Raw genomic sequence first — 12,095 nt, 5'->3', positions numbered from 1 at the left:
TCTTTCATGTTTTGTTGTAATTTATTGATTACTCAATCAATATTGAGCACTGTCTTTGGTACAATGCCTACAAAGATAATAGATATTATACATTTGCCCTTACCGAGGAGACCATACTATTGTGAGGCATGCAGAGTGTCCACCCAGTGTTGAGCACATACTAGGATCTCAATAAATATCTGTTGAATAAATGTCTTGGTTACGTACAGGATGGATAGTAAATGTGTGCAGAGTATAGTGAGTACTTTGATAGTGCCAGTTAGGACATGAAGAGGTACTTGGGTTCCTTCTCCAGTTTGGAGGAGTATGCTTCTTTAAGTACATGACCCTTGAGCCACATCTTGAAGGAATTTTATAGAGAAGACGGATTAGGAGGAAAGAGGATGGGAACTTAGAGAAAATAGTATGCGCAAAGGCAGGATAGTGAGACCGATCATGGTGAATTTAGAGAACTGGATTTTTGGTATATGTGGCATATACGTAACAGAGATTAGTGAGAGTGACATCATGAAAACCTATATACTAACTGAGAAGTTGGTATGTTCTCATATAGACAGTGGATCTCAAACACACTATTGCCATAAAACAACAAAATAAATAATAGTTAATACTTATATAATACTATGTGCTACATGTCATATATATACATATTGATTCATTTAATCTTCATGCATCACTCTGAGGTGGAAATTATTATTATTTTCTCATCTTTAAAGATGAGAAAAGTGAGATACAGAAAAATTAATAAATGTACCCAAGATAATAGATCTAATAAGTGACAGAGCTGGGGTTTGAACCTAATGATCTGGCTCCAGAACCCACACTCAGCACTGCTTTAGAGTGTTGTCTCGTAATACAATGTCAAATTTAGCGTAACTTAATATTAATAATGATATTTGAAGTATCTAAGTTGGAAATTATTATCTTTGTGACAACATAGTTAAAATTCACCTGCCTTCCAATATGCCTTCTTGAGTTGGAGAAAAGAGATGTAGAAACAGCTGGCACACTAGGAATTATGTGTAACTCAGGATACATTCGTGGGAATGTGTTACACAAGTGACGTTATTCTATCTTGAATACTGTATTGTAAAAAAGATCAGGAACTGCTGTTGTAGAAGATGAGGAATCATTTAGTCAAGGAGGTGACAACTTTGGGGATTTTAGTTAGAGAAAATTACATATCCCTTTATTCAAGAGAGAATATGTCATTAACATTTTTCAAAGTGATATATAAATGTCAGGAATTGATGATGTTAGTGTGAAATTCATAACATATGTGTTTTTCCAGCCAGGAAGATCTTTCTCATTTGAATTCCAATAATCCTTTGTCTAGTAATCACTCAAAGAACTTCCAACATCCTTTCAATTACTATACATTAGTACGTTTTGAAAATAAATATAGGGTGAATAATAATATTTAATTATCCCATGCACTGTTCTAAGCACTTAGGTATTAATTTATTTAATTCTCATAACAACTCTATGTCTCACAACAACCCCCATTTTTCAGATGAAGAAACTGAGGATTTAAGAGGTTAATGTGCCCAAGGCCACTAGGAGTTGGGAAAGGTTTCGTATGGCAAATGGATTTATACTTGAGTATCTAAGGAGTAGCTTAGATAGTACTGGTTGATTGGAGAACGCCTATTTTATTCCACAAATTTTCATTTTTTTACTGATTTACTTATAAAGTCATTTTTCCACATGAATTAATAATTTAAATGTTTATAGCTCTTGTAGGACTTAAAATCTATTCGGACAGAATATTACAGATATCTACATTAATACAAGAAAAGTATTCTGTTTGCTGCTATGTGACTCTGATTATACTTTTTGCAAGTTACTGTCTCTTTTGATAAAGTCATCCATTTGTTTGATAAGTTAAATATCTTAGAATTTTGTGATTATTGGTATTTAGTTAAACAAATTTATAGATAGATTAAGAAACTCATTAAAAGGTGAAAATATATACAGTTGACATATATGACTGTTAGTAATATATATTTTTGGAGAGTATAATACGAAAAGAGATAGCAAGAAAGGGAAACCTTCTAACACAGTATAGAAATTAAATCCAATATCCCGTGAGAAGGAAGGGGTCCTGTAGAGGGAAGATAGCCACCAAGAAAAGGGACTGTCATCCAGTGAATTTTTCAAAATAGGAAAGAATAATCCAAGAAGATGAAGGGAAGTCTAAAAAGGCTGTTAGAGAAAAGGAAAGTCTGTATAGACAGTGAGTCTAGATGGAACAAAAAACATCGGGGTGATGATCCCCTTCAATTCTCATACCTTTAATTACCTCAAAGTTAATAAGAGGGAAAGTAAAAGTGAGCAGAGCTGTTAAAAGACAAAAGCTTCCAAGAGGAATGGAGTTTATAAAAGACTATATTTCTTGCAACATGCTGCTCTGTGGCTGTTACACTTGTCATAGTGAATTTGGGGGGATGTCTGTGATCTGATTAGAGTTGGAGCTTCCCATTTATCACTGCCTCACCCATTGGGAGGCTCCCAACAGTAGACCACATCGATCTAATCTTGGGAAGAAGTAGCAGAGGCAGAGGAATTGAAAAGAGCAACTGCTTCACAGTGGAGTGGAAGTTGGGCTAAAGTAAAACTCTGGGGATTCGGGCCAGGAAGTTCTCCTGTCACATCTTGAGGTGCCATTTGTAGTTCCTATTGTACAATAGCTATCATGCTTCAAGACATTTACATTTTTCTCTATTAACTACCGTTCTATGTAGCCAGTATTGAATATTCAGCCTATCAACTTTTATTTATTTAGCTGTTATGTACATTGGCTAACTTGGATACTCATTTACTTTCTAATGTGCACAATAAAGCACGTCTTATTTCTATATGTACATCTGTGCTTCTTTTCAAGTAAAAGATAATATGCTATCAAGAATGACCTTGTATGGACTACAGTCTTCATATCACTTACTACATACAATATATTTTTATCCACTATTCCTTCTAAGAGAAAAATAAGCCCAGTGGGCTATCTTACTAAAACTGTATTAACAGTGTTTTCTAAATCCTTATAGGCAGTGCTGGTACACCCGTCACTTTTAATGAAAATGGAGATGCTCCTGGACGTTATGATATCTTCCAGTATCAAATAACCAACAAAAGTACAGAATACAAAATCATTGGGCACTGGACCAATCAGCTTCATCTAAAAGCAAGTATCAATATAAATGTACATTAATGTATGTAACTCTCAAGGAGGGATGCTTTATTTTTAAGTATATAACCTACATTAGAATGGATTTTCCTCATAAATAAATATTCAGGAAATTGATGACATTATCTTTCCTTCGATTTAAAAATGTTATGGACATTCTTAAACTTTTGTACAGAAATCTCCAGGTATCTGTAAAGATTTGATGAAAGATCTCATTTACTTTTAATTGACCATATACGCTTAGAGAAATTTTGTCCTTTTCTGACAGACACACTTGCTCAAGTCTATGTACATGTGCATGTGCGTGTGCGTGTGTGTGTGTGTGCATGTGTGTTGGGGATGGGGTGGAATTGATTGAATGTGCCCTGAATTATAAAGTTTGTGTTTTTAAAAAAGTGTGTATCACCTTTGCCACATCATAAGTTGAGACTTTATGGCTACATTGGATTGATGGAAGTGAATCATGCTCTGTATTTACATTGCCTCTTTCAGTTGCAACACTAGGGAAAGCTGATGTATCCAACGGTGGTGTTCAGATGATTTACCAGCCCTTAGGGCCGCCTCCTGTCCCTGTGTACGTCAGGCACTCACCAGGTCCATGGTCCACCAGTCCCTACAAGTGGCTATGTGAGGGCGACTTAGAGAACCCAGCCTGAAGCAGGCTTCCAGGGCCTGGGGTTGGTGCTGAAGGCCCCCGGGCAGTTGCCTGCTGAGTGCCACACCACCACTCAGGACCCCATCTCTTCCTGCTGGGATCTGGCAGGGGCCGAGTGGGGTTAGCACGTGAGAATGGCCATGGGGAGGAGGAGCTTCACGAGGTGTGCCCTGCTGGTGGGCAGCCCCGCTAAGGAGATCTCCTAGGGCAGGGGCTTCAGGGGCTGCCCGGTAGCACCCACCAATCGTAAGGGACTCAGGAGCAGGACACCAATTCTGACCTTGATGGATAAGGGAGGTCCAGAAAATCACAGGGCACAAGGCTGGGGATGGCAGGATAAAGGAGATGTAAGGGAGGGGAAGGTGAGGAGGGCAGCATCTCCTTACCACGGGGTACAGAATTACTTCACATTTTAACAGCCCTCAGCCCCATAGTAGAACACACTGGCTTCTTTAGGTATTGAGAGGGAAGGAGCGTGCCCTGCAGGCTCAGCCGAAGATTGGAGTTCATTTACACAGCCTCACTTCTACAGAAACATGAGACTATTTATAGGGATTTAGTGGCCAAGGAATCCCTACAACAACAGCGATGTTTCTTCTGTAGGCAGTAAGATGCTTTTAAAGTGCTTCAAATAAACTAGAAACATATTCTACTCTTCTATTGTTCTAATGTGTAACTCACTCTTTCCTCTAATGAAAGTATCTCCTCTTCCTGATTTTTAAAGCTACCATAATACTGTGGGAGTGTGTATGTGCTTTCTTGTACTGGAACCCACTCAAAAGACATCATTTTGGTATTTTAGATATATTTTTTGCTTCTGTATATCCAAATATGTCCCCCAAAGTGATAATGTTTATGCAGCATCAGTCACCCAAGTGCTCAGCAAAGTAGATGATGATGAATAACAAAACTAGAAAATTTATGATTTATTTTCTTTGAAATTAATTTCTAATAATTATCACAGCTATGCATTTAATAATGCATAGTTTGTTTCCAACTATTGTTGTGATATGTAAGAACACATATCTAGAGTTTACTACATGTAGCTTCTTCATGAAGGCTTATCCATTCTTCTGCAACTCAAATTGACATTTATTGAAACATAGCTTTGATAACTCCACAGGTTATTGATAACAATCTGAAAATTAATAGCTTTTTGACAAAAGCCCTTTTGAAAGTGAACATATGTGGAATAAAATAAGCAAGACAAAAAAGATTTGGTAAGGTTTAAAATAGGGAATCTACTGTTTATCTGACTGTTATCAATGCCAAACTGTCTATTGTATTCTTATGATTAAGGATTTACATAGCAAAATTCAATGCTTGAGAAATATATGCAGTAATATATAATACCAAGATACTTAAAATAATTGTATACACAACTATGCATATATACACATGTCTCTCCATATATGCATTGTGTAGTTATAAAACTTCATATTGAATCTCAAGCTGCTCTTTTATGTACATTTAACAGTGCATGAAAGTTTTATGTTTATGACTGTGTCATCGTTCATAAAATATATCTAAACAATTTGTAAGAATTATTTCTCATGTGTGATTATGAGCATTTATAACTAGATAGCAGCGAGGGAAAATGCAACTCAGAAGAAGCAGCGAATTAGACTGTAGGGACAAGATATAAATCAAGGATTGAATTCTGGGGATTATCAGGACAAACTAAGCGACTTTTCTTCTTAAGAGTTGAATCAATCACCTGGTTGAAGGTGGAGTAGGTGGGTGCTTGGAAATCTACCAATCTGTAAATGTTCTGCTTAAATCTTAGGCAAAGCGCTAAACAAATTATTTGCCTCAGGTTCATCGTCTCTAAAATGAAAACATTAGTAGCACCCACTTTACATGGTTGTGATAAGAATTAAATAAAATAATAAAGCACTTAGTGCAATACCTGGTACACCTGAGATCCATAAGTATTATCTATTACTAATCCAGTATCTCATGCTTTTATATGGTTGTGGGAGACCTGATAGACAATTATTGTAGTGAGTAGAGAAGTGAAGGTCCTATTAGAAGATGCACTTGAGTTTGCTTTAGAAAGTTCAGAGAAAATCTCTGCATTTAAAATGCTACCATTTTCCCCCAAAGCCAGTTGTTCCTGCCTGTCTTTGATGTTGGCCTTAATACTTTAGAAAATCCTTCCACGCTTAAAAAGTAAACTTCCTATAAGATAAATACGTATGCAATTTATTTTACTATGACAGCATGTGGATAGGTATTGTCATTTTTGAATGGATTTTATAAATACATTCTGTGTTCATACTCTGCTAAGTATTGGGACTAGAGTCAATGTGTGTTTTCTGCTCTCAGGGCACTCATGGAATAGAAGGGGAGACAGACACTCAAATCAACCATTCTAGCACAACGAGGCAGGTGCACTTATGAAGGTGTGTTCATGGGTTTGCAATGGCAGTCTAGAGAGAGGTTCCTAATCTGGCCTGACCATTGGCGGGAATCGTTGTGGGAGCAAAGGAGGACAGTGAGAGGAGGATTTACTCCTATCCATATACTCCATCTCTTCTTGTTCTATTAAACGAGATTTGTGATAGGTTTCACACTCTCAATGGCAAGCATTTATCAGTCAGTTATTGGGCTGAATTCTGCCTGTTTTCAAAAGTCAGTTTTTCTGGTTGAATTCAACCATGGGATAAATTTGTCCATAGAGAGTATATGATAAGGCATATTCGAGTACAGCAAATTTGCCCTGAATGTATCTTAGTGGAGGGAATGAATTTTATAAACAACTAGATTATTTTTTTTTCTGTTTCCTGGAAAACATAGAGGGGTTTCATTTCCTCAAAAGCATTGTCTTCATTGTTCCAAAAATTTTGTTTCTTGTTTCTTTTTTATTTTTTTATGAAACTAACCCATGTTCTTAATTTGGCAATTACAATCAGTTAATATAATTTGTTTATTTTGATTTAAATTTTCTATTCAGTAATCTCAGTCCACGCATGAAGGGTGTATTATCTACCTGAGAGTGAATTTGAACAATTAGGTCTTTCTATTTTGTTAGGCTGAATGTCTCAAGAGGCAGGTGGTCCTAATTAGTGATTACAAAACATATTGTAAGCTAGAGGTTCAGAGTAAACAGAAGAGCCTGAACTGTGAAAATAACAGCCATATGCTGCTTTGAGTCCATAGGGAGAAGATGTATTGGGGTTCCTGGATGGGCCAAAAATAACTCAGGGCTCACGTTTTTATGCTTCCAACCAGAGCCACTTTTTCTTGATTACTGTAGCAATGAAGCATATGTTTTTGTTGGTTTCATTGTATTGTTTTCTTCTTTTTATATTCAAGCAAGTAATTTGAAGATAAATAAAAAGTAGTAAACAATAGTAACTTCACAAGAATGTCTTACTCACCATTATTAATGGCATGGTGTCAATTGGAAGGGTGATTTGAATGAGAAGGGTTTCATTGAACCCGATTTAAGTTTTTCAGTGGGTCACTCCGTAGAAGGAAAACTTTTGACAAAGTATTGAACTTTGAGCCTCAGTTTTCTTATCTGTTAAGTGTTGTAGTAGATAGGCTTATTATGAATATTAAATGCATTGTAATATGGTGGTCAAGAACCAGATCTCAAAGTCAGAGAGAAGATGTTTGAATTCTGACCTTCCGTTCATGAGTTGTGTAGCCTTGGGCATGCTATTCTACTTTTCTTAGTCTTAGGTTCTTCATGTGTATGGAAATTATAATATCTACGTCACAGAGTTCTTGAGATAATAAAGGGAATTCTATAAACAAAAATCCTAGAACACTGCCTGGCACATATTAAGTGTTAAATGAATGTGATAATAATTTTTGTTTTTTTGCTATAAGCAGCCTACCAAAAAGGACCTACAATGATTGTTTCAGTATGAAATCAAATGGAACCCATATCTGCAAAGTGTTTCGTCTGCTTTATCCTGATGTTCAGAGTAAGGGGTAGCTGTAAAAAGAGGTGTGTGCACCATGATGACATCTCTGTGCCTATTCAATAAGCCCAAAATGTTGTTTTCTTTGATATATATATATATATATATATATATACACATACATATGCACATATGTGTGTGTGTGTGTATGAAATAGGCTCTGTGACTCAAATGCTTTGAAAATAAACAGAAACTTGAGTAAATTTTCTGGTGGAATTTAGCCCCATTTCACAGTCTTTACTATTAATATGTACCTGTGGCATAGTATTTATAACATGATATTTTAATTGAATATATATCTTTTCCTATATATGATCAGTCAAATACATATGTGCCATAAGTATGTATATAGGCGATTCTTTGCTTGCTTGGAATACAGAAAGAGAGAAGTCCTGGGCCTCCTCAATTGCCTCAGGGATTTATTATTCTGGGTAAACATCAAGAGTTTTTCTTAAATGAAAATAAGTAATTTTATTAGTTTAATAAAGGAATAGCTTTTATATAATGAAGAATATTAAAATAGTCTCAAGATAATGATAGATTGAATGGAGTTGAAACAGTGTTTGAGGCAAGACTTGACCCTTGTTTGCTTTAACTCTTAGAAGTTGTGCACTTTCTCTTTGCCTCTATTTCCCTGTTTTTGTAAAGTTGCCTACATTTGCAAATGCTCTTCCATATTATTGTCAATATATATACACACATATAGATCAAATGTATTTTCACCCTATGAGATAAACACTACACAAAGTACTCCTTTTCCTACAAAACATAAATGTTAGTCAATTCCCTGAGACAATTTAGATATTTTTATATTGCATTTCCTTAATAAATTATTTTATTATTATGTTCAGTAGTTTTATTTTTTAACCTTCCTGTTAGAGATATATGTGATTACACACCACCATTATAGTATTAGACTATTCTGCATTTGACTCTGTACTTACTTTTCCAGTGAGTTTTATACTTGTAAGACAAATCTGGTGATGTTGTACTACTCCCTCAGTTTTATTTTGTCAGGGAAATCTTTATCTTAACATTATTTCTGAAGGAATCCTTTGTTGGGTACAGTATTATTGGCTGGCAGTTTTATTTTTTCTTCTTCAGCACTTTGAAGATATGATCGCCCGGACGGTAACGTTTCTGCTGATAGGTCTGCTGCTTGCTGTGTTAGAACTCCCTTATATGTTATTTCCTTCTTTTCTCTTTCTGGTTTTAGGGGGATCCTCTCTTTGTCTTTCACCTTTGACTGGTTATACTATGCCTTGGGATGGTCTTATTTGGATGAATCTGACTAGAGACTTTCGACCTTCCTGTACGTGGATGTTGACATCTTTTGTCACACTGGAAACATTTTCTGCTGCTATTTCCTTAAATAAGCTTTCTATCCTTTTATCTTTCTCTTCTTTCTCTTAAACTTGTATGACTCAAACTTTATTGCTATAACACGCACTTTGGATTCTTCAAAACTGGCATGGTGATACCTCAGTTACAATATACTTACTAAAATTACAGCAAAATTACCTAAGAAAAACCTTCTCATTTAAAAGCAGTAACATCTGAGTTTAGGTCCTTTTATCATCATAGTTTGTAAAAACAGACATACACTCTTTCTTCTCTTGCTTCACCTTTCCATCTTTTCTATCAATATTACACTCTCTATGGCACTGGAACCAAGCTCTTTTACTGAGTCTCCACAACTTCTTTTAAGTTGCCCCTGCTCTATCTTTCTTGTGTTATTCTAACACTCTGCTAGGCTTTGCTGTAACCAGTTCTCATTTGACTGCTTTTCTAGCTGTCAGATCCATTGGTACATGCACATTTTTGCTTTCAGTCCATTTCATTAGATTACAAAAATCAGATATGACTTTTTTACTAGCAATATATGATCCTTGAGAACAGTGATCTAACCTCTTTGTGAGATTTTTCTAAAGGGAACTGGAGGGCACTGTAGTTGTCATATGTTATCTAAATCTCCTGGTAATAACATACTTTAAGCTTGGCAACTGTGAATTAAAGTTTTTAAATTTGGGTGACCAGTTATCTTGTTCTTAATGTTAGTTTATTGAAGAATTGGCTGATTTTTTATAAATGATCTTCATAAAATATGTTATAGGGGGTGAATTTCATGTTGTTTAAGACACAGATGAACTTAACAGAGAGACCCTAGGAAGCATATGACATGTGAAAAGCATAACTGGAAATTGGGAGACTTCTTTTTAACCTGAGTTCTAATACTCAGATGGATTTGTGCTTTATTGCATAATCTTTAGGGCCTCAATTTCCATGTTTGATCTTCTGTCAAGACCACTAAAATTTTCTTCATAATAATCAATAAGGGTGTATCAGTTCTCAGGCTTAGTTCTCTCTTTTGGAATCAGCAATCTGGGGAGTCCTGGCATTTTTTTTTTCCTTTACATAAGTTTGTTGTCTTCTATAGATGTAGTATATGGAGCTGCAAAATAATTGCAATAGTTACGTCAAAGGTAACTGATCACAGATCATCTAAATATGTAGAATAATAATGAAAAAGTTTGAAATATAACAAAATGTGACACAGAGCACATGAAGTGAGCACATATTGTTGGAAAAATAGCACCAATAGACTTGCTCAACTTACAATTTGTAACAAACACAATACTGGAGAAGCACAATAAAAGGAGGTGTGCCTCTATTACCCTTTTATTTTGTACACAGTAAGCAGATTTATGTTTGAAGGTAGGTGTATTAGAACTCAGCCATAGTGATCCCATCTCAATTCTGCCTTCATCATAGCCATGACCCTATCCATTCCTGAGACTCCTGAGAGTTCTTCTCACTTTTCACCAGATCTTCACATATTTGTATGTTAAACTTTTCTCCTGAAGATAAAGTTTTGAATCTGCTACTGGCTACTTAAGCAGTTATTGGGCATTATATGAAAAACAGAACTTTTTCATATTCTTTAAGAGATTAAGAAATAATTGGCCTTGAAAAGTTAATACCATTCTACTACCCTTATGGAATATCTTCCCACAGGACAGAATTTGGCTCATTTTCTGAGAGTTTGTGATGACTCTGAACATTAGGACATCATCTCTTTTACAGTTTTTTTATTTTTTCTAAAACTGTTGGAAACCTGAAGCCGAAATAACTTCCAAGATGATAACTGTGGTTCTTGTCCAAGTCAGCATTTTCCCAAAGCATTCTTCAGAACACTGGTTCCATAGCAGGCTTTTAAATAGCTGTTATATGTGCACACAAAAGCTTTCTGATCAAACAAGTTTAGGGAATGTTGGAAAAACTGTTTTTGTTTTGTTTTGCTTTCTTGTAAGACCTCTTATATCCTTTAATATGCGAATTTACATCATGGCTGACTGAGAAGGGGGTATTGGATATACTGTTTAATAAATTGATTTAATCATAAATTCCTTTTTATTTGAAGAATATTTTGTGGAACTAATATTCCTTGAAACTTACTTTGAGAAATATTGGCTTAAGTTGAAATTTCCATCTAAACTGAATTATATATGTATTAACTCATTTGATCTTTACTATAATCCTGTGAATTAGGTACTCTTAGAATGGCTATTTTGTAGAAGAAGGAACTATGATTAACAATAAGTTGCTTATTTAAGTTCACTGAAATAGTAGGAACATAGATAAAATTCAAAAGCATATATATCTGACTCTAATGTGCATGCTTTTAGGAACCCAGAAGAATTAGAATCAAGCAGAAGTTGGTGACTGATTGGATATGGCAAACCAGGAGAGGGTGAAGCTCATAATTACTCTTAAGTATAATAGATGAGAATGCAGAAGGAAGAGATTTTAGGAAGAGAAAGAAAGCTTCAAGAAGAAAGTAACGTTTAAGCTAGATGGATCTAGAATGTTCTGGACAAGGGACAGGAAGACAAGGCATATCACAGGGAGACAGGGGACTCCACCAAGCAAAAAGAGGGAGCCATGGAATTTTCATGAAGAACAGAGGGAATAGGAAGGGAAATCATTGAAGATCTATTTAAAAAACAAACTGTGCAATTTGGATTTCAATTTGAGTGTGAATTTTATCCTAAATGTAGCATCAGTTACCACTCTAAGGAAATAACCAGATGCCAACTGGACAGTAAGGAGATTAACTGTATCAGTCTATAAGAAAGATGGCCCTCAGAGACAATCGTGACTTAACAGTGCTAATTGACTATTCACATTATTAGTGAATAGACATGTCTTTAACTTGTGACTTATTTGCTAAAAAAATGTTTTTCATTAAACAAAGTCACCCTTTATCCTAACCACAACTTTTTTTCATATGAGGCAAGCAAGTTTTCTTTTTGCAAAA

The 12,095-nt window shown here is 35.4% G+C and overlaps 1 protein-coding gene across 1 annotated transcript in view; it reads left to right on the top strand.

Annotated features, from left to right (window-relative positions):
• Positions 1-435: 435 nt before the first annotated feature.
• Positions 436-12,095, top strand: part of LOC105818635 (metabotropic glutamate receptor 8) — a 190,756-nt gene continuing 179,096 nt past the window's right edge. The window contains exons 1-2 of the mRNA XM_012654713.1: positions 436-463; positions 3,048-3,184. Of these exons, the coding sequence (XP_012510167.1) occupies positions 436-463; positions 3,048-3,184 (165 nt within the window). The remainder of the gene's footprint in view (positions 464-3,047; positions 3,185-12,095) is intronic.

The sequence above is a fragment of the Propithecus coquereli genome, unplaced genomic scaffold, assembly GCF_000956105.1.
Source record: "Propithecus coquereli isolate 6110/MARCELLA unplaced genomic scaffold, Pcoq_1.0 Scaffold445, whole genome shotgun sequence".
In the NCBI taxonomy this organism is placed as follows: Eukaryota; Metazoa; Chordata; class Mammalia; order Primates; family Indriidae; genus Propithecus; species Propithecus coquereli.
This window is presented reverse-complemented; position numbering and strand designations above follow the sequence as displayed.